Genomic DNA, 21,336 nt, shown 5'->3' with positions numbered 1-21,336 from the left:
CCCTTCACGCAATTATGGCTCGGACGGCGTCACGACACTTTGATCCTTCTGCGATAGCGCCGAACTGCTATGGTGGCCTATATGGGCTGTCGTTCAAAATATGAGCCAAACTCAACTCCTGATTGTCAATGTCGTCGGCGCTAGCTTCTTCGAAACACGCCAACTACCTTGCTGCAGCGGCTTCAGCAATGAGTTGCTCCTCTACTGTTTGGTACCGGAGTCGTCATAAAGATTGCAGACTTTCCAAGCGTGAATGCGCTACTCAGGACTTGCAGGTACGAGACTGGGACTTTGCACTACATTCGACTTCGCAAGCAAACACTGTTTTCACTACGGCGTGCACCAAGAGGAAGTTGATAAGACTAGAACGCAGCCAAGGAATTGGCATTGGTCTGGTAAGACACCGTTAACCATATCACTGGGACGAGAGGGCGGACTCACACACGTATTCTCGGTGTGAGCGACATGAGGCACGCCTTGGCGGCTGCTTATGTCTATACCGACACCTGAAGTGTTAGGATAATACGTATGGGAACTTCCGTCGACCATGGTAGAATGCCTCTGTGGTTGCTTTCGTCTCGCTCATGCCACCACTTGGGGATGAGAGTTTGCGCGGACCTGGTGCGATGATCATGCTTCGTCGATCATGACTATGTTCTTTTGTTCTTCCACAGATCACCGGCGACCCTTTGGACACCCGGCAATCCGCAAGTTCGTGTCAGTCACAACGTCTATCCTTATCTGGACAGTCGTGGGTATTTGACTTCAACATGCGACCCCGCAGCGTCTCCAGTACGGCTTGTAACTTCCTTACAGGGAGGAAATTCTCGCTTCTCGTATAACTCATCAGCCCTGCCAGGCATGCTTGAGTCCGTCAGCATTCGACCTGCCTCCACGGTCGCCGCTACAAGACCTGATACCTCCACCGAACCATGCTGCCCGGTCCACATCCGTCCACACGCCTGAGTGCGAGGACGGTCAGCGCTACATCACCTCGACCAGTGTGTACTTCCTGTGCTCAATACGTAGCGAATTATCCCAAGATCGGGCTGGCATCGCATGATCGACGTTGCATCTACCGGTCGCTACTTCCACAGGCAACCAGCTCCATACCTTGACCCTTGCTGCTGGTATTTGTCAGCCACATATCCACAGTACTTTGGTTCTGGCGCTATTTTACTTCTTTTCTACATTTATTCCTGGAGATTCCCAGGTCTCATGAGGTTCGCTCATTTGCCATCGAATACTATGCTGAAAGAGGATATTTCGAATTGCTATCCATGGGAATACGATCAGGGCGATACTCGTACAGCTGTCGTGGTCACTGCATGCTGTGACCTGTCCATGGCGCACAGCAGAGCATGAGCAGAGGCGTATGCCGATGGATGTGCAAAGTTGACGCAGGAGTCATCGGCCAACACCTTCTGACCGCGGCTTACACATGTGCAAGAAGGTCTTGCTCTCAAGGTCATGCCTAGCTGGCCTGTGATCATACGAACTGAACATATCTGAGTCGCTGTGCCGCGAGGAGCGGTAGACGAAATTCTCGAATTCAATGTTGTTCACAGCCCTCAGTCGACATTAATTGTCGGTCACATTTTCACTCAGGGATAGAGGGTAGACTGACTGTTGTGAGGGATATGTTCATGCACGACGACACAATGCACGGCCTTACCATTCAAATATCTACCGCTGCCAATACAAGCATACATTCAAGGTCAATCACGATTGGCCCAGCATACCACTGCCAGCTTGTATGGCCCTTATTCAAGGGCGATGCCGCCATTCACCTACGAATCGACAGTCAACACCGACAACAGCGGCTCCTGCGCGGCCATGGACGTCGTTACATCTGACAGGCATGTGGCTAATGCACCTCGTACGTTTCGCATGCATGAGAAATCACGTGAGCATCCCAGGTTTGACAGTGCATTAGCGTACATTCAGCTGAGAGGGAACATTCAGGGAAGTCAGACTGCAGCGTATGCTGTTTGGATGCTGTTTATGGTCTTTATGATTACATGCGCAAGCACCTTGATGGTAGATACTGCAAAAAAAGCTGCCGCCTTTCGAAGGTCGAGATCTTCGGTCCTTCAGGTGGGTTACCAGGATGGCGGAACATTGTGGTGTCGGACGACTTGGCACATCTGGTTGCATTTGGATCTGCACTCGCCTGGAGACGCCTGAAGCAACGTCTCGATTCAGCGTCGAGCTGGAAGGCACACGAAGTCGTGCAATCTGGCTTTTTCACAGTCAAGGAAGCAGGTCGTAGCCTTAGCTAATGCCTGTTCTTCACGGACCTAACTAAAGCTTGCTACCCTGCCTCTTTTTCGCCCTCGGATCACCACCCATAGCGTCCCTCCACTTATCATCAAGCCCTTGCTTGTCCTTCAGACCCTTTCCTTTCCACTCTTTCTCCCATTCCTCTTCTTCCTGCCGCCATCTCACCATCTCACTTCCGATCCAATTCGCCGTCTCCTCTGCCGTCTTCTCGCTCGCTTCCATCGCTATCAAGTGACCACACTGCAGCGTCACACCTTTGACCCGGCCCTCAGCCCGGCCTCCACTGCCACCCACACCTATACCCGTAGCTGCTAGCTTCGCCTCGTTGAACTCCTCACCACTTACTTCAGACGTCTCACCGAAGACATACAACACACTCGGCCTTAACTCAGGCAACCTGTTGAATGTCCGCGGTGCCTCCGAGCGGTAAAAGGGGTACGTATTGCTCTGCTCCGGGTCGATATCCGGATGCGTCCTCCTATTAATCTTTTTATCTGGGTTCGCAAATCCATAACCTTCATAGTTCGGCCTCAGGAAAGTATGCACCTCATTCGCCACACTCGTCGTCAATGTGACGGCTGGCGGTGTGCCATCAGGGTGTTGCAACGAGGGCAATTCCCGCAGACCATGTTCTATCCATTTATCGAAGACTCTTTTGTCCCACGCCCTATAAAACGGCGACTTCATGAAGAGCTTCGCTGCTTCTTCGCGGGAGGGCCAGGTATCGCGGCGGAAGGTGGATAGTTTAGCGACTGATGGTGTCTGGGTCTTGCCTGGCGTGATTTCTGCCGTTCGTGGCTGGATGACTGGGTCTAGCAATACCAGGGAGGTGAATAGTCGTGGGTTGAAGAGGGCGACGTTGACTAGGTTGTTCCCGCCCATGCTGTGTCCTAGTCCGAATATCGGCCGTGGCATCTCGTCTCTTTTGAGGTTGATGAGGTGGGTCAGGTCCCGTGGGTGATCGTACCATCCTGGATCATTGCCCAGCTTGCTCTCGTTGATTACGCTCGATGCGCCCTGGTGTGCTACGTCTGCGATCCATATTGAGCGGATGCGGAAGCCGTGTTTCTTTGATTGTTTCAAGAGATCGTCCCATAGTGGCTCGTACAGCTCTGAGCGTCGTTGTTAGCTCAAGGATGTTATTAGGCAGTGCGCATGCACGTACCTTTCGGGAAGGCATTTGCATGAGCCCCAATGATCGTAACATCTCCTGGTCTGGGGTTCGGGTTGTCTCTTGGTATATACTGTTTTACGGATAGGTACAATCGTTCCTCCTGGTTGTTCGCAAGAGCATGCGGCCACTCTCGTATGTAGCTGCTCTCGATTTGATGCTCGACTATCCGAAAGCTAGCCATGAAGCGGGCTGTATGTGCGAGATCCCGGGCTTAAGGACTGTCAAATCATCTATCAAGGCGTGTAGGAATGCAGATCAGTGTAGAAAGTGCCGGCAGAAGGAGCACTGTGCTGCCATTCAATGTTAGCTGAACATCTCTCTTCGAAGTCGCAGTTGCGCCGGGTACGGGCCTCGGCTCAAAAGATCGAGTGATGCACATCGGTACTTCTCCCCCTGCCACGGCTCCGGTCATGCGACAGGAACAGCTAGATTCATCTGCTTGAAGCTTGTCGACGCCCTGCTGGACAGCATACTCCGGACTACGCATGGCCATAAGTCACGATCGTAACCCGAAAAGTTCATGTTGGCAGATCTGAGGAGTTCGGGAAGAGCATTTCCGAATTCTGCATTCTGGTCACTGTGGGTGAATGAACACTGTTCGGCGAGCCATAAGCACCAGAACCACAAGTTAAACCATCCACAAGACAAGGCTCATCGAACAGATCTCGGGCTCAAGATAGCAGAACCTGTATAATACGAATGAAATGAGCAGTCACAGACCTCAAGAAATTCGTCTTCGTGATACTGCATCTGGAAAGGAGGAAGTAGGACCGAGTCATCAGAGGCTTACCTGCCCAAGAAGACGCGTGCATGCCTAACGAAGCCTAAATCATGGCGCTTTCTGGGCACCAATTCGCCATCTTGATGACTCAAATGCCTCCGAAGTCGTCCTCGACAGAAGGCGTGCGAACATGGAAGACCTTCTTGATGATGATGAGTCCCAGATTCGTGACTGTGATGTTGTGTATATAGACCATGAAGCTTTACCAAAACACAACGATTCTCTTCATGTCAAAGTCTGGACTCTGCCTACACTGACCTACCAGAGAAGACACCTGAGGTCTTTCACATCATTAGTCTCACGATGTTTACCACACAAGGGGCACGATATCCTGCACCGATGCTTGATACAAAAGATGTTCCGAGCGCAAGGACAATAGCGTAAGACGAGGCAGAAGAAGCCGAGTTGGTGAGAAGTATCTCATTGGTGATAGTACTAACTAAGGAATGAACTTGACTACAGCAGCCACAGTGTCTTGTTGAGAAGCAAACAGCAAAAATTGGCCACGAGTACGATCCTCGACCTTCAACTCTCCTTGCAACTTTGAACTAAAAAAAACTTTTGCACCACATTAATCGAGGCGGTCGAGGAGACAATCAGAACCGGCCAAAAACAAGAACTTCATCTGTCAGCACTATGAGCGGTGACAGGAATAATCGAAAGATGAGTTGGTGACGACTGTGTGCTCCAAGAGCATGCTGCTGTGTCCGCATGAAATTTGAACAATGAACGCCAACAGCTTCGAAACTGTTGATCTGAGTGTTGATATCAGCCCTCTGCTTGTTATCAGGCATGAACGAGGCAACGAGCTTTCGCATACGTCGACCTTGAACGCCAGTATGGTTGGATTTCTTCGCCTCGCGGATGCCTTCCCGAGGACAGGAGGATGTTATGAAAATGGTCACTACCAGTTACGGTAAGATCCAGATTCTACCCCCTTGACTGATGGTTGTGCTGTAGCATGCATGACCCGCAACCAAGTGGATCAGCCGGACGTTCAATCAAGAACATCACACAGCTCCGATGGATACGAAATCCAGGTGCGTGCATTGTTGCACCAGTAACAAGAATGAATCGTCGTAGAATGATGTCGTAATGTGTAGGGCGTCCTCCAGGACGCGTTTAAGCATCCTCGTAGTCATGGTCCGGGTCACCTCCGAGAGACTCAACAATAGCCCTGAGCCGTGCAATCTCAGCAGCCATCGCTCCCATCGTCTCCTGCTTCCGTTGACGCGATTTACGTGCGGCAGCAGTGTTCTTTTTCCTCTTCGCCGTCTCCTTGTCATCTTCAGACTCAATGACAATGTCGGGCAACTCCTTCCGCGACTTCTGATTGGCCTTAGTGATGCCGGCAGAGAGCGAAGCTTTCCGGTCATGGACTATTGGCGGCCTCCCGGGAGAAGACTTCTGTCGCACCATAGGAGAGGGCTGGGTGAGCTCTGAGAGGGAGCCAAAGCTGTTGTTTGGAACAATGGCAGGAGACTCGAAATGCTCGTACTGAGCCTCAGGGAAGAGAGATGGGAGAGTTTCAAGCTTGGTCATATCGAGCTCGCCGTCTAGAGCACCCTCGAGCATTGGTGTAGTGTTGAGACCGGAGCTGGTGAAGTCGGGCGAATCCATGAAATCCGAGGCAGGTGTCCCAAGGTTCGGGAACGCCATGGATGCTGGTGCTGACATGATCATCTCATCCGTGAAGAGCTCAGTAGGAGAAACAGTAGCGGGATGTGCTTGCTGAGGAGAGTCGAGGAAGTCGTTGCTCCCGAGAGATGTATCGAGGAAATCCAGGGAGGCGTCGGCGTGATAGCCTCCCTGGAAATCGATGTGGTCGAACACAGACATATCTGCGACTTGAGTATCAGTCAGCACACGTCGCAAATATGGTGCACGAGCAAAGCTACCTTGTGTCGACCCTGGTGCGGAGTTACGATGTCGAGGTTGGGATGTAGTCTGTGCGTCGAATTTGGGCACAGGTGGTCGTGATTTGTTTAGATTCTGACGAGCGATGATTCGTTGGTATTGCTGCAATTGCGCGTTTGGATTGGTAAGAGACCGGTAGTTGTTTGGCGGATTTGAATAACCGATTGTAGACTGGTGATTTGTGCGCTGTGACACTGAGACCGAGTGTCTGGAGGGGTGGATAGTTTGGTTATTAGGGGCTATACGATGTATCGCCTGCCCTCGCGAGGGACGATTGAGGGTCGCCGGGCGAGGTGAGTTGAACAACTGAAAGTCTTGATCGAAGTGGTGTTGGTTCAGTGCCGAAGCAGCCTGTGTCAAGGGGGTAGAACTCCATGATGGCTGTTGATCCGTGGTGAAAGACGTAAAGTCTAAAGGAGGAATTGTAACGGATGGACTCGTGAAGCTGGAAGCTACGAGGTCGTTGTCGCGATCTCCGAAGAGATGCTTTGAAGAGGAATTGAGTGGAGGGGTTTTGGTATTCAACGAGTTTCGTGAAGAAACTATCTTGCTGGTTAGCGAGATAGTTGGGCTACTTGAGTGGTAACAAGATCTCAAGAGGACTCCATACTTCTGGAATCCGATGTGTCTGTATTGTAAAGATAGTGGTGGGTGTAAGCAAGAAAAGAGAAGTGCCTGAAGTGCGGATTTGTGGAAGACTTAAACCAAACTCCGAGGAAGGTCTTGGCAGCGACCAGGGCACATGCTGGGAGGCCCCCAGAGCATTTTCTGAGTCACCTTTCACTTTACGACTACTGCAGCATCTAACCTCTTTTACTATAGCCTGAATCCTGTCACCACCTATCTGCTTGGACAACCTCAATCAGCGCATAGGTGGCTCGAGTAAAGCTTCCCAGTTTCTCTGTCAGGGCATGAATGAAACAGCAACAATTGATCTGTTTACCTCAGACATAATTTTCACTGCTAAAGAGCGCGAGACAAGACGAGAATCGCAAGAACACAAACCTGTGGTAAGGCGTACTGGCGTATCCCCAGGTCATCAAGAATGGAGCAACTAGACGGATACGCAGCGCGGTAGCGCTTCACTAGATCCGACTCAGTGTAGCCTCCATGCTAAACATCCCACTGCAACCCGCAATTTCGATACGCTCCTCAACTGCGCCATGCTCCTTGCACGAACCTCAACCGCATCCTGCATAGAGATGAACAAAAGTGCCTTCAAGTTAACGTCAGAACCACTTCTGGAATCTCGAAACCAGAAATACACAAACAAACCAGGAACAAAATCAGAACATAGAATCACGATCTTTGCCAAAAAACGGAGCGTTGCTTGCGCTTGAATATTTTTGGCCAACAGGAAACCATTTCCAACGTCGCATCCCGCACCTTGCGAAGTTTGATTTCAGATTTCCGGCAACACGTGCCCCTTTCTTCACATGCCAGGCATTCGTTCAGGTGCACGCCTTTTGATCTGATGCCCACTGATCGCCCGCCTTGGATATCACTGCCGGGTTGTTGTCGCTCGCAGATGACCTTCTACATATATCTCACTGTGCTTACAGACGAGAACACCCGGTCCAATGCGACAACCATGCTAAGCCAGTACACGCTCCCGCATTGTCCTTCGCCATCCCGCAGAAGCAAGCAACGAACGAACGAACATCGACTCGCATCGCCTGTACCGCGCTCATGCACCGTGACGACTCCAACCTGAACTACCCGAAGACCTTTTGTAGACTTGGTAAGCAAACGGCCAAGCTCTGGGGTCACCTGGATTGTGATTGGTCGCAGAGTCACCATTTCAGGAAATGCTCAGCTGTACCTCACTTCGACATGCGAACGGTCTGCAGAACTACTGCAACCACTGCATATGCAAATGCAGTAAGTGACACTATTAAGGGAGTGAGTCATTATTATTTTGTGTGCCTGTTGACCGGTTTCAATTATGATGCTGGTGACGTCCAGCGCAACCAGAGTTGAGCCTTAAGATTATCCTGCGCAGGTTGCACCGTCGTAGGAGCGCATCTGCGTCTGAAAGACACCACGTGACTGCATGGTCGCGACTGCTCTGCGACAGCAACGCTCTGTGCCTTGCGAAGCGCAGGAAGAATGCAAGTGTTACGGACTGCATACCGTGGTCGCCGGCTCGAGTTTCCGAGAGTCTCGGGGTTGCTCGAGGCCATGCACCAAAAATATTGACGACAGTACGCTTGATCTCGAGCATCATCAAAGGAGTCCCTAGCAAGAGTCGCCAAAGCCGACCGACTGCCCTGGTTTCCTGTACACATCCAGCGCTCAGCCCGGCAAGCGATGTACTCTGCCATCTTTCCGACCTCGAGCCTGCCCGTGCCAGAATTCGACGCTCAGAGTCGTTTCTCAGATATCTATTGATTTGGCTACAAGAAGCGGTGAGTATCCACCCATATGTGGAAGAAAAAGGTCCCTAGGCCTATCGACGTACACAAACGAAGAGTCTCCTCCCAAGCTCCGCGCAAATTCGCAAGCTAGCCGCTTACTACACTACTGGGGGGGCACGCCAGTGCTCTGTAGAGAGTGATTAGTAGAAGACTGTTAACCGATTTCTTGAGGTCAGGCTCGGTCGATCCACGAGTCTGCGAGGAGTCTAAGATACTTTATCCTCGAATTTGGGGGGCACGCCAGTCCTCGTTGCTTGTGCGTACATCCGGCAACGTCGAGATCTAACGTGACACGGAGAGTCAACATCATAGCATTCCCCAAGAACGAATGCAGACAACGATTGACAGTGACAGGCTCTGGTCTGTACGCCATGGAATTTGAATGTGATAGATACTGATACATAAATCATAACATAATAAGGATATCTCGTTCTAAAGTCTAGTATCTGTTCTGTTTGCTCCTCGTCGGAGGCCGAGAAACGAGGATGACCCTAGTTGCGCAGCGGTGCTGATGTTGGTAGACTGTACAGCTCAATGACTAGCGGGTGGTATGGACCAAGACTTTGCAGGAGTGCCTCACGTTGACGATTCGAAACCTCGCGCAAAGGTACGCCTGCGTAATCTGCTTGGTGCTGCAAAGCAGCACGACGTGCGCGGACCTGAGCCTCCTAAGCTGCGTCTGTGCCCGGAACAGCTTCTGCAGGCGGGATGCCGTTCTGTTTCCTCCAATACGGCAACTGAGCGACCTTCTCGAATATCGAGCCCTTGTTGTCTTCTTCAGCAGCTTCCACGTCTCCATTCCGCAGGTTCTGAAGCTGAATCTGCAATGTGGCATTGCCGATTCGTTCCAGCAGATTCTCAACAATGCTCCATTCCTCCCTTCTGATCGCATCGCCAACCTCATCTTCCTTGAGATTTTGCTTCGTCACAGGGTTGCCCCTTAGATCGTCTGTCTTAGCCCTCATCTCGGACAACTCCTTCTCCAGGCTCTTTCCATCCTCTGTGGCCCACCGTAGCTGCCGCCTTAGGAGTCTGAACCACTGACTTGGAGGGAGTTTCCGCTCGTAGTCTTCCATGTCTGCATAGATCTCGGGAGGGTAGTAAGAAGGCTCGACCGGTGTTTTGAACGGCACAGAATCCATGTCGACTGCCCGCCCAAGTACCTCATCCGATGCCTCATCTCCTTCAAGCGCCGCAGGAACAAACTGTAGTCCTGCCGCAACCATAGTCGTGCGGGTTGGCAGCGGCGGCACACCACCTTCGACCTTCGGTTCAGCCGGCGCAGAAGCCTCAGCACTTGACGCAGATTTGCTTCCCTTCATTGTCAACTTCAGCCTCTGTGGCCCCTTTGCATTTCCGTTGGTAGTTGCGCTTGCCTTGACCTCTGCCTGCAGTATGCCGCCAGTATGACCTTTCGGCACCGGATCGCTCGGCCTTAGCTGCTCGGTCTCATGGACAGTCCGCATGTGCTTAGCCAGCGCGTCCGATCTGGTGAAACTCCTGTCGCATTCAGGCACCTGACACATGAATGGCTTCTCTTTCGTGTGACTGCGCATATGTGCTTTCAATGCGTACGCACTTGTGTGTGGCATGCTCTTCCTCGTACATCCCTCCCATTCGCAGAAGTACTTTTTCTGTCGTGGTGGAATGTGAACATCATTGATGTGCTGGACAAGATTGTCCATATTCCCCTGTTCTGGCTCGGGACAGTCTGTCCATGAACATCGTGTTACTTGGGTGTAGTCTGCGCTCTCGGGGTCATTTGGATTCGCTTGAATCGCTGCGTAGGCTGTGCTTAGAGGATGTGTAGGACCGAGATTTGCGAAGGAGGGTGAGGTAGGTACTGAGCCAGAGCTGTCGCTTGATATTGATCCTGCGGGCGAGCCCGGTATTATGAGATTCGTGGACCGTGGTGTGGCATGGTCATAATCGCCTATGCGACGTCGCTTCACGGGTCTGGCATCCATATTCCTTGGTGTGGAAGTCGATGCCGTAGCAGATTCTGCGTCAGATGCATCAGACATCTCGGACGCGTTTGATGGCGATCTAGATCTATGAAACTTTTCTTCCGTGAAGGCATCTGAGCCTATGTCACTCAAGGGCGACTCGGATCGCGACTCGAGGTCTGCCATAGTGACGGTATCTTTTGGCCAACGATTAAACAGAAATCAAAGTGAAACAGAATTGAAGATGAGAAGCAGAGCAAAACTGCTACACGATTGGTTGTTGCTGCCAGTAAAGCTCAGATGTTGATTGCAGCAGAATGTCAATTAGTATGGCGTCGTTTGCGACGATGCGCGATCCCGTGCCTCTCACTGAGGACCAGAGTTGTAGCACTATACGGTGAACTGAAGCGGTAGCTGCAGCTCAATCGCTCTATAGCCTACCGTACTCACTAGTAAACTTTATCGACATTCCCGACCTCGAACTCTTAACACTGGTATACGCGCTCGCCTATTTGCAGTACACTGTGCAGTACACAGCTCTAACACTTACTCTAGCCTCCGGAGCTAGATGAGATGAATTAGACTGCAAATAACGCCTAATTCACTCATTTATGACCCGGATGATGAGTACCGAAAAGTTACGAACGATTCTGCGTAAGGCGAAGGTCGTATTAGTACTGAGTAGAACTAATTACACTAATTATAGAGGACTAGCTACTCTACCGTCCCTATTGACACTCACACCTCTAGAGCGCTGTTACCGCTACTGACAGGTCGATGATACAGGTCGATAATAAAGGTAGATGATGAAGTTAAAGCTGAAACACTCAGCAAGCTGTAGGCGCGAAAGAAGATCACTCAGGTATGCTTTAGTAGTATTCTCTATTAGGTGCAACATGCAAAACACGGTAGACTTTAGCTATAAGTAGCTTAGGTCGGGATTCAGTGCAGAATAGTGCTTCTTGGCTCATGTGACCAGCTCAATATGGTCCAGCGTATTGGAGTGGTGTACTGCAAGGTGAACTGCAACTAGGCGAGCGCCTGGTATACAAGCACGACGGGTCTGATCGACCAAGAGAAGGAGCACCTAGAGAACGTAATAGTTCGTGGAAAATTGAAACGCAATCTCATGGCAGTGATGGCTCTCGTACATGAAATCGGGTACGCTTTCGAGCTCTAGGCAACTTCCCGAGTCTTAATTTGCCTCTCCTCGCTGAATGTCTAGAGAGCACATTCTACTAGCGTGGCCGGGGCTGGCAGGTCAGTGTCTGAAGGTACCACTGGCATGCCTCGATTACTTCGGCCGCAGACGCACGGTATCACGACAACGTGGGATTCCGCATACGAGCCAGGTTAACCAAACGCGTGTACAACTTCCGCATTCTTTGAAAAGCCTCATCCTCGAGCCTTCCATGTATGTATTCTGCTAGCTAGATGTGGCATCTTCATTATCGCCTTTCTCGTCTTCGACCTTCTCAACGTGCACAGCAAACTTACTGTTCTCACGTGTGATTGCCGCACGCTTGTAGAACCAAAAGGTGATGAAGCAGAATATAGTCGCTATGATAGCCAGTACAGTTCCAGCAAGATTACTGCCCAGATTCGAGAACATCTGCCTCCCGAATATGGGGAATGAACCACTAAGGGCCGCTCGCAGCGCAGCTAGAGGTGCGTTCGCCGAGGCAGCATATGTAGCATATGAATCCGTTAGGTATCCTTGAAGGATACCGTCGAATTCGTTGGTACAAGCTCCAACTAGGACAACGGCTGCTAGCGACACATACGGCGATATACTTTTGCCCTATCGAACGCTGGTCAGTAAACCGTCGGTGCCCAGCGATTGCATTGACTCACAACAGGGGGAACTGTCCACGAAAACCACCATAATGCCACAGCGAGGACTGGTGATGCAACATAGAGGCCATTGATCTTGTCTTCTGGTCGGACCTCTTCCTTTTTGCGAAGCCTTCGTGAGACGAGGCGCCAATCGTTCAGTCGAAGCGGAATGGTCAATACTAAGCCAATGATCCACGCGAAGAATACCAGTGAGGCTTCGCGCTCATTGAACCCAAAAGCCTCATATGTAACGCTCAACCCTTCTGTCTGGAGGTACACCGACCCGAAGACAACGGCGCTCATGATGCTCACTGCAGTGATAATAGGCTCTGTGAAGAAGAAGCGCGCAGGTCGAATGAGCATAGTGTGGGTGAACGTTCTGATGTCGGGTACTTTGTCCTTGTTGTCCGTCCATAGATCCTCGCAGTTAGTTGACTTGCGTATTGCTTTCATGTGTCGATCTAGAAGCACGCTTGGTCTGCTCTCATGGGCGAAGAAGCAGGTCAAGCATACTCCACCCATGAGGAGCGCGCTGATATGGAACACCCAAGGCCTGTCATAGTTACTAAGAGTCCCTTCGAAGTAGAAGCGCATGCCAGAGGTTTCAGTACCAGTGCAGCGAAGATGTGCTAACGTATGTAGCAAAACAAGGTCCTAGGGCAATTCCGATGATAGATCCCTTGATCCAGACATCAATTGCCCAAATTCTTGCTCGAACACCCCACATGTCTTCAATGGATCCGGATCCGACGACTGTTGGCAACGCTGAGAGGAAGCCCATGCAGAACCTTCCAACGAACACAGCGGGCAATGATTGTGGCACGCCCACAACAATGCAAGCTATTGCATAGCCGGCCGAAGCAAAGATATTGATGTTCTTGCGGCCGAAACTTTCCGTATAGGGTGGGAGAAGAAGCCCGCCGAACCCTTGTCCATAGAAGAACCTGTCGACTGTCAGTGTGGTGTCCTCGCCAGCTTGATACCTCGCAAAGATTCTTACATCGATGCGAACGCGATGTTTGCGAGCACCGAACCGATTTCGAAGTCCTTGGCTGCCTCATGAGCGACTGAAGTCTGGATGTCACGTCAGCGATCGATTGTCAAGACGTGAGCTGATGGCGTCCACTTACCCCTACATTTCCAATAAAGCCTCTGCGACATTAGTCGTTAGCAAGCTATACCAGGACATCTATCGGTGCGAAAGACCCACGATACCGTCACAAAGAGAGTGATGATTCCCGTATCCAACACCTTTTTCCCCACGGACCAGTTCTTTGGGTGTTCAGATCCGTTATCGCGCCAGTCAACCCTTCCATCTGGGTCAGCGTAGAGGCCGGCCTTGTCGAGTTTCTCGAGAACGTCGTCGGGAAGTGGCTTTTGCATCTCGACCAGCTTTTTCGCAGCTGCAGCGAAGGGTGGTCGGGCGAGTGGTGCAGAGACGGATAGAGTCTAATAACACGCATGGAGTGGAGAGGACATGCGCATTCGAACACACCAAGTCCTGGCATCAGGAATACCCGCAAAATTTGCATCGCCAGCTCTTATCGAACTCGAGCGAAGCCAGCATTGCGCTGTTAGGGCCAAGACATGGCATTCAGCTAGCTATTGATTAGTGTTGAGATGGTCCTGTCCACTTGTCGACTTAGAGTGAATGATGACGTCCACTGCTGGAGAGGTTCCATCTCGTCGGGAGCAATAACGCGGAAGCACGATGCCTTGCCGAGCCTGATTTGGTCAACGTTCCATGGTGGATCTGCTCAGCACTCTTCAGGAAGAGGGCGTGCAGAGATCGACCATGTCCAGTCGAATGCATTTCTGCAAGCCTTGCAGCAAAGTGCCTGATAAACGACACAACAGTCTGCAGGATTCAGCGAGTCGGAGGAGAGTTAAGGTTTCCAGGGTTCCCCTTGACATAAATTCTCGCTAAGATCGTCCAATAGGAGATCGTCTGATACCCCTGCAACGTCATCGTAAGTGGTAGATCACAGAAGCTCTGACGAGGATGAACGTCCTAAGCGATCCTGGCATCTGAGACCTTTCCCAAAACAGAGATTTCCTCGCATCCATGTACTCCACAGCACAGGTTCGGTACTCCAGGGTGGAGACCCGAGTCCTTATGGACGGACGCGGCGATGTTCGCGTTCAACGTTATCACTGGACCTTGAGTACCGATGGCCTGGTAGGTTGGGTACTCTGCCCGTGGAACTTGACGCCATAGCTGTTGTGCGCTTCTCACCTGCTCTCGAAGCATGATTCCACTACTGACTATGGATGAAACAAATTAAGACTGGCGACGTTTTAACAAGGACGAAACTATTCACGTCTCGTGCAGTATGCCGCCTCGAACGTGTCGGGGCTCAAACTCTCTATTTTCCAAACGATACCTCCCATATCTGACTTTGGAACAGAGAACACCAAGGGCTCCAGTAGCGATCTGTGCAGACCTTTCAATCAAGACAGCAAGCCAACTCTAACATCTGCACAGAGTGATAACCTTGTCTAGGGGTTAGTCATGATACTGGTAAGCATCTCGAAGATCTGGTCGCTGGTTATCTGCTTATTTCCTTGTAGAAGCGACACTACCAGGAAATCGGCGCGGATCAGCCCATTAGTAGCTCGGAACTCCCTTCAGGTTCTTCGTCCCGCGTGCAAGATGGTGAAGAAGGGGGCAACAGCCCCGTGGACGGTCTAAGTTGCTTAGCCAATTATGGCGCGGAGATCGAGTCCCCTATCATTACACATGGCGGAGGTGCATATATCTACAGTGAGTCCGGTCAACGGATTCTAGATTGGACGTCTGGGCAGGTGAGCTCATCTCTTCTGTGCCATGGGTAGAACAGCGCTAACCCTGGTAGATGTCCTGTCTGCTAGGACATAGCCACCCCGAGGTTGTCGAGGTCATAAAAGCTCATGCGGAGAGTCTCATACACACCTCTTCCTGCATGGTATCACCACCAGTCATCAGACTGGCAAAGCGGCTTACCTCGGTTCTACCTCCTGGTCTAGATCGGGCTCTCTTTCTCAACACCGGCTCAGAAAGTAATGAAGCAGCGATCAGGCTTGCGAAAACCTACACAGGCAAGTTTGAAGTTGTGGGTCTAGGACAATCATGGCACGGCATGACGTCTGGGGCTCAAGGCGCTCAGTACCAAGCTGGTCGCCGAGGCCAAGGTACGATGAAGTTGTGTTTTCTTGTAGGATGCTAACTGGCATAGGTCCACCCTTTCCGGGACAGCACATGCTTCCCCAGCCCAATGCTTATCACTCAATATTCCGGCATAAAGATGGTACCTATGACTGGGAAAAAGAATTGAACTATGGGTGGAACTTGATAGATCAAGCATCGTGCGGAGCTATTGCCGCCTGCTTGGTCGAATGTGTCCAAGGCGATGGAGGTATTCATGTTCTGCCACGGGGGTACCTAAAGGCATTGAAACGCCACTGTGAGAGCCGTGGTATTCTACTAATTGTCGACGAAGCTCAGACTGGTCTTGGTAGGACTGGCGAGCTCTTCGGCTTTGAGCATGAGAACGTTGTGCCTGACATTCTTACCCTAAGCAAACCTCTGGGCAATGGACTTCCAATTAGTGCTATGGTCACAAGCGCCGAAATTGACAAGGTGGCTAAAGAGAAAGGATTCTTGTTCTTCACCACGCATACCAATGATCCTCTGGTTGCCGCTGTTGGCGAAAAAGTTCTGGAGATCGCAACAAGGGACGGCTTACTCCAGAACGTTATGGCGCGAGGCCAGCAACTGTTCGCAGGACTTCGTCGCTTAAAAGAGAGGTATGGATGCATAGGCGACGTTCGTGGCTTGGGTTTGATGGCAGGAATCGAGATCGTGTCGGACCGCGATACCAAAGAACCTGCGAAGGACTTGGCGAAAGCTCTGTCGAAAACTATGCTGCAAAGGGGCCTTTGGTGTCAGTTACAGAGCCAGAGGGTTTTTAGGATAGGACCAACCCTTACCAGCACCGAACAAGAGATCCAAGATGGTTTGGACATCTTGGAAGAAGTGTTTAGCACTACCGCGCATACGCAGCCTCTTTGCAACCCTGGAACTGGATGAGGATAAGTCTTTAAGATTCTGAATGGTACATTTTGAAGTGCATTGCCGTCTCTGCCACCAGCCAGTGAAGCGGTGATAAGGGACCTTAATCGAGGTCAGTCTTGCACAAGTTGGTCATCCGGCTCAGCATCGCAGAATGCCCCCATACGGGACCTGGGTATTCACAATATCAGGAAGCTGGATTTCCGCCAAATTTCGAAGCGTGGTCTGTCCAACACATGATTACATCAGCGAAACATTTGCTGGACAAAAACGAGCCTTGACACAATCGCAAGCTATGATGCATGCAAGCCAGAAGCGGGAGGCCAAGGTCAGGAGGCAGGGTCTCTGCAATCCTCAAAGTTGACGTTGCAGGCGCACGTTGAACGTACGCATGCGCTTCACAAAAAGGTTAATTGAGCTGTAGCGAGGATCAGCATGAGCTGATCATCTCGTCCTCGCTCACAACGTGCCAAAGGCGTGCTCGAGCAGCCGAGGGCATACACTTGGTGAAACAGTGGTGTAGTGCCGAACTCGTCAAAGCCACTGAAGGTCTCGAGAACAATCCTCTGCAGGTCCGACGACACAGAGATCATGGTCCAGAGTCCGAAGCCATCAGGGATTGGACCTGCAGAAGGCTTCTCGGCATGAGGAAGCGAGAGGAAAACAGCATCAATGTACGTAGGGAGTCTGTCCTGTTCATGTCGTTATTCGGATTGATCAGATCTCCGGGATTACAAACAGTCGGTGGCACATATCAAGGTACGGCGATGTTAAGTGCATTTACGCGGAAATATTTACAACGAAGAAAAAGTCAAAGAGAAAATGCTATTAGCAAGGCTTAGGAGGCTCGGCGGATCGACCTGGATCGATCATTGGGCATGCCGAGAGATCAATTTAGTGGCTGCTCACGTGTGAACAAGCTAATGAATTAGGGGCTCCGGTGTCTTCCATCAACTAGAATGGGCCAACACTTTCAGTCTTTCCTGTCCTCCCTCATTTATCAAATATGCCCCTGGCTGGTTTCCATTCGAAATGGTGTTCACCCGTTTGTGGTTTGCCGGGAGGACCTTCCTTGAGGTCAAACATGTGAGCTCCGAAGTAATCCAGCTCTGCTTCCATGAATTGAGTTGGAAGTTCTGTTGAGGAGGAGTACTTCTGGAATTCCAAGCTTTGGCTGATGCTTGGAACATACATGTCGGCCTCGATACTCTTCAACACAACATTCTTCAGAGACGAAAAGTTTTGCGATAGCTCGTTGCCAACTTCCTTATTCGACAGGATATCGTCATCATCGTGGTCGTCCCGATCATACATCCTTTGGAGCAGATCTGTGATGTGGTCGGCCTGGATAATGCATCCGCCACGCCAGAGCTGGAGCAGATTGCCATAGTTGATCTTCCAGCCCTCCTGTTGGTCCATCTTCTTGACGATATGGAGGCCTTGAGCGAAGCACATCAGGAAGCAGATATAAGTAGCCATTTGCAGATCCTTGATGAACTGGTCCTTGTTGTCCACCTTGATGGGTTGCGGTTTGACACCACCACCGAGGGACTTTTGTATCGAAATTCGTCGGTTGGCGTCAGCTGAAGCACACCTGAAAAGATGTGCACTGAGGATCGTGGCTGCAGGTACGTGCTTCTCGACCGCTTGCTCACAAGTCCAGTAACCAGTACCTTCGCTCTCATCCACGTCCTGCACAACCTTATCACGTACTTGTGCAAGCACATATTCGCCTTTCTCATTCTTAGTTCGGCAGATGTTTGCTCCGATATCAACCAAGAAACAGTCATGGAGAGGGCCAGATTTGTTCCACGACTCGAAAATCCCTCCGACTTCTTCATAGCTCAATTGCAGCCCAGTAGTCAGGATGAACCAAACTTCAGCAATGACAGACATCATGCCTTGTTCGATACCATTGTGTACCATCTTTACATAGTGACCACTTCCGCCTGGACCGACAGCAGTGGTGCACGCACGGCCCTTTTTGTCTTTCGCAGCTATCTGCTCAAGGAAAGGCATCACCGCCTTCAATCCTTCTTCACTCCCACCCGGCGAGCAAGATGGGCCATGACGAGCGCTCTGATAGCCACCAGATACACCACAGCCAATGTAGTGGATTCCTTTCGGGTCGAGACGTTTCTGCCTCCGCTCAGTGTTCTGCCAATGTTCGTTGGAGCAGTCAATGATCACATCGCCTTTCTTCAGATATGGCTCCAGTCCATCAACAGTTTTGTCACCTATGCTTCCATGAGGAATGCTAAACACGAAATGCTTGGGCTCGTCTCCAGAGCTGAGACTTTCGCAGAGCTCTTTGTAGTCGTTTTGGTGGACTATCTTCTTTTCGGCCGAGATCTTCTTCGCCTCCTCCTGCAGTGACTTGACATTCTCTTCACCTAGGGCACATGGTCAGCAGAGACAGATGTTGAGTAATGCCGCACTTACTAGGGTCAAAGAAGTGGACCTCAGCCCCATGCTCGGCAAAGAGCAAGCTCATCATCGAGCCCATACTCCCTACACCAACCATGCCGATCTTGAATTGAGCACCGTCAGCCATTTGTGCATTCAACGCAGCCACCCTCCTGCTAACCTTCTTGATCGTAACATCTTGACTCTTCTCGTCCATCTTTCGGGGCATGGACTCCTGTTTAGACATTCTGATTGGTTGCCAAGCGGTGGATATGCACTCCGTCCTTCGATCACCTAGCCAAGTCTTCAGCCACGATCTTCTGTATGCTGTTGAGATAAAGCAGCGAGCAGCGTTTATTTTCTATTTCAGCTGTCTTCTGATGAGTTGGCGAGCAGAAGATACGTATCTGGTAGCGATATTATAGCGGAAAATGCTTGCCGCTCACATGCATTACCACGTGTGACATCACTGGCATGATCTCAACGGACCCGACTTAATCGAGGTATGATGACACTTGATAACGACCAGGAAGCATAACTTTTCCGCAAATACCGACCCTTGCCATATACCAAACGCGACACCGACACCAAGACGAAAGTGGTTACACCTACAATAGCGGTTTCGAATAATATCATGTCGCCAACCTATCAAGGCACGAAGCTACCTACGAGCTATGCAACATGCAGCATAGGTCACAAGCCCGAGCATGACTTGCCATCGAAGCTGGAAGCGATATCAGCAGCGGGCTTCGAGGCTGTAGAGCTATCAATGCCCGACATACTCTCCTATGCCGAGAAGATCAATGGCAAGCAGCCGGATCCCAAGGACTTCGACACGCTAGTCGAGGTTGGAAAGGAGATCAAGAAGCTAATGCAGAAGTACAACCTGAAAATACTAATGCTGCAACCCTTCGCCAATTTCGAAGGATGGATTAAGGGGAAGCAGGATGAGCAGAGAGCTGATGCATGGGAGAGAGCGAGGGGCTGGACGAGAATCATGGAAGCTGTTGGCACCGATATGCTGCAGGTACGTTGAATTGTTTACCTTCGTTATGAAATCGTGTCTAACGTACGCACCCCAGGTTGGCTCATCCGATGCACCAGGCATATCGACATCCTTCGAAGACAGTGCATCGGACCTCGCCGAGCTAGCAGATATGCTCGCCGAGAAGAACTTCCGTATCGCCTACGAGAACTGGTGCTGGTCGACTCATGCTCCGAACTGGAAGGACGTGTGGACGATCGTAAAGCTGGCCAATCGACCGAACCTAGGTCTCTGCTTAGACACATTCCAGTCTGCTGGAGGAGAATGGGCTGATCCGACGACGGAGAGCGGCTTGGTTGGAGATGTCAGCAGCAAAGACGAGCTCGAGAAGCGATGGCAGGCCAGCCTCAAGGAGATGAGTCAGACTATCCCGGCGGAGAAGATTTTCCTGCTCCAGATCAGTGATGCCTACAAGATGACCCCAGTGATACCTGATAAAGTTGATGACTCTGGCACGAGGCCAAGAGGGCAATGGAGCCACGACTATCGGCCTTTACCCTACGACGGAGGGTATCTTCCTACCGTCGACTTCTTGAAGGCGACGCTAGGCACGGGCTTCAGAGGTTGGCTGTCGATTGAAGTCTTCGATGGAAAGGGGCCTGAGAAGTACGATGGCATGCAACCGTTTGCTGAGAAGGCTATGAAGTGCTTGGACCGTATGGTGGAAGAGTGCTCATAGTCGAGGACTCAACTCAGATTCACCTACACTTTCAATTTGACTTCTTCAACCCCTGATCCCGCATGTCGAAGTGCTGGTAGTGTCGGCACGGAACAACAGTCATCATTCATCACTATTGCGATCAGGTACCACACCAACCATGACCGTCCGTCAGCATGGTGCGACTCATGCATATCTCGTGCATCAACTGCACCCCATCGAAACATCGTACTAGTTCTATGACCAGTACAGCGGAGTTTATAAAGTTCGGCTTCGTGTCAAGCAAGATGCGCCCTGTCTGGGTTACAGTCCCAATTAGCAGTAGTATAGAGTCGATGCCAGGCAGCAGTGAGACAGTCTCTTTGCCAAGTCGGCAAGTGCAGGTCGAGAGATTAGCTTTTCCCTTTGCATATCGTTCTCATACCTAGCTTCGTGCGGTATGCGAAAACGATAACGAGAATTCAGGACGCACACATGTACTTTTGAATATCATGATACGACTCGTAAAATCCGGATGCCTGATGGAGAAATGCTTGGTACCCAGCCTTTCCAGCCCTACCACATTGTGGCACGACCAATGATATCGCGCTATACACAGTCCCAAGCCCAAACACCAGCGACATCGCCTCGCGCCACAGCTTGGGCAACCTTGTCTCCGGTTCTGACGAAGACTATATCCGTCGTATGCCAGGTTGAGGAATTTTCGACGTGGTTATGGCGGCGTTAAGGTTCACACTTGCATGCATGGCAAGGTGTGTGCAAGAGGTACATAAGAGACACGAGGCCCGGCCTCGTTGGGCCAACTTCTCCCTGCTGCTTACC

The 21,336-nt window shown here is 51.0% G+C and overlaps 7 protein-coding genes across 7 annotated transcripts; 2 read left to right on the top strand and 5 right to left on the bottom strand.

The window, feature by feature from the left end:
- Positions 1-2,304: 2,304 nt before the first annotated feature.
- On the bottom strand, positions 2,305-3,638 carry PMZ80_001271 (uncharacterized protein; the record flags this gene model as incomplete). Its single annotated transcript, XM_064869717.1, has 2 exons — positions 2,305-3,395; positions 3,449-3,638. 2 exons carry the CDS (start codon positions 3,636-3,638, stop codon positions 2,305-2,307), a joined length of 1,281 nt encoding a protein of 426 aa, XP_064735214.1.
- A 1,722-nt stretch (positions 3,639-5,360) lies between these two features.
- On the bottom strand, positions 5,361-6,077 carry GCN4 (General control protein; the record flags this gene model as incomplete). The annotated part of the gene is made up of 1 exon (XM_064869716.1): positions 5,361-6,077. The coding sequence occupies one exon, from the start codon at positions 6,075-6,077 to the stop codon at positions 5,361-5,363; it is 717 nt and encodes a 238-aa protein (XP_064735213.1).
- Positions 6,078-9,240: 3,163 nt separating this feature from the next.
- On the bottom strand, positions 9,241-10,704 carry PMZ80_001269 (uncharacterized protein; the record flags this gene model as incomplete). The annotated part of the gene is made up of 1 exon (XM_064869715.1): positions 9,241-10,704. One exon carries the CDS (start codon positions 10,702-10,704, stop codon positions 9,241-9,243), a length of 1,464 nt encoding a protein of 487 aa, XP_064735212.1.
- Positions 10,705-11,944: 1,240 nt separating this feature from the next.
- On the bottom strand, positions 11,945-13,737 carry PMZ80_001268 (uncharacterized protein; the record flags this gene model as incomplete). Its single annotated transcript, XM_064869714.1, has 6 exons — positions 11,945-12,319; positions 12,373-12,907; positions 12,966-13,298; positions 13,355-13,428; positions 13,485-13,506; positions 13,565-13,737. The coding sequence occupies 6 exons, from the start codon at positions 13,735-13,737 to the stop codon at positions 11,945-11,947; spliced, it is 1,512 nt and encodes a 503-aa protein (XP_064735211.1).
- A 1,129-nt stretch (positions 13,738-14,866) lies between these two features.
- PMZ80_001267 (uncharacterized protein) lies at positions 14,867-16,423 on the top strand (the record flags this gene model as incomplete). The annotated part of the gene is made up of 4 exons (XM_064869713.1): positions 14,867-14,875; positions 14,926-15,159; positions 15,210-15,525; positions 15,570-16,423. 4 exons carry the CDS (start codon positions 14,867-14,869, stop codon positions 16,421-16,423), a joined length of 1,413 nt encoding a protein of 470 aa, XP_064735210.1.
- A 975-nt stretch (positions 16,424-17,398) lies between these two features.
- On the bottom strand, positions 17,399-19,058 carry PMZ80_001266 (uncharacterized protein; the record flags this gene model as incomplete). Its single annotated transcript, XM_064869712.1, has 2 exons — positions 17,399-18,798; positions 18,848-19,058. The coding sequence occupies 2 exons, from the start codon at positions 19,056-19,058 to the stop codon at positions 17,399-17,401; spliced, it is 1,611 nt and encodes a 536-aa protein (XP_064735209.1).
- A 387-nt stretch (positions 19,059-19,445) lies between these two features.
- Positions 19,446-20,535, top strand: PMZ80_001265 (uncharacterized protein; the record flags this gene model as incomplete). The annotated part of the gene is made up of 2 exons (XM_064869711.1): positions 19,446-19,838; positions 19,894-20,535. The coding sequence occupies 2 exons, from the start codon at positions 19,446-19,448 to the stop codon at positions 20,533-20,535; spliced, it is 1,035 nt and encodes a 344-aa protein (XP_064735208.1).
- Positions 20,536-21,336: the final 801 nt, after the last annotated feature.

Source organism: Knufia obscura (assembly GCF_036327395.1).
Source record: "Knufia obscura strain CCFEE 5817 isolate CBS 148926 chromosome Unknown scaffold_1, whole genome shotgun sequence".
NCBI classification, from domain to species: Eukaryota; Fungi; Ascomycota; class Eurotiomycetes; order Chaetothyriales; family Trichomeriaceae; genus Knufia; species Knufia obscura.
The sequence above is the reverse complement of the archived record's forward strand: the minus strand, read 5'-3'. Positions and strand labels throughout refer to the sequence as shown.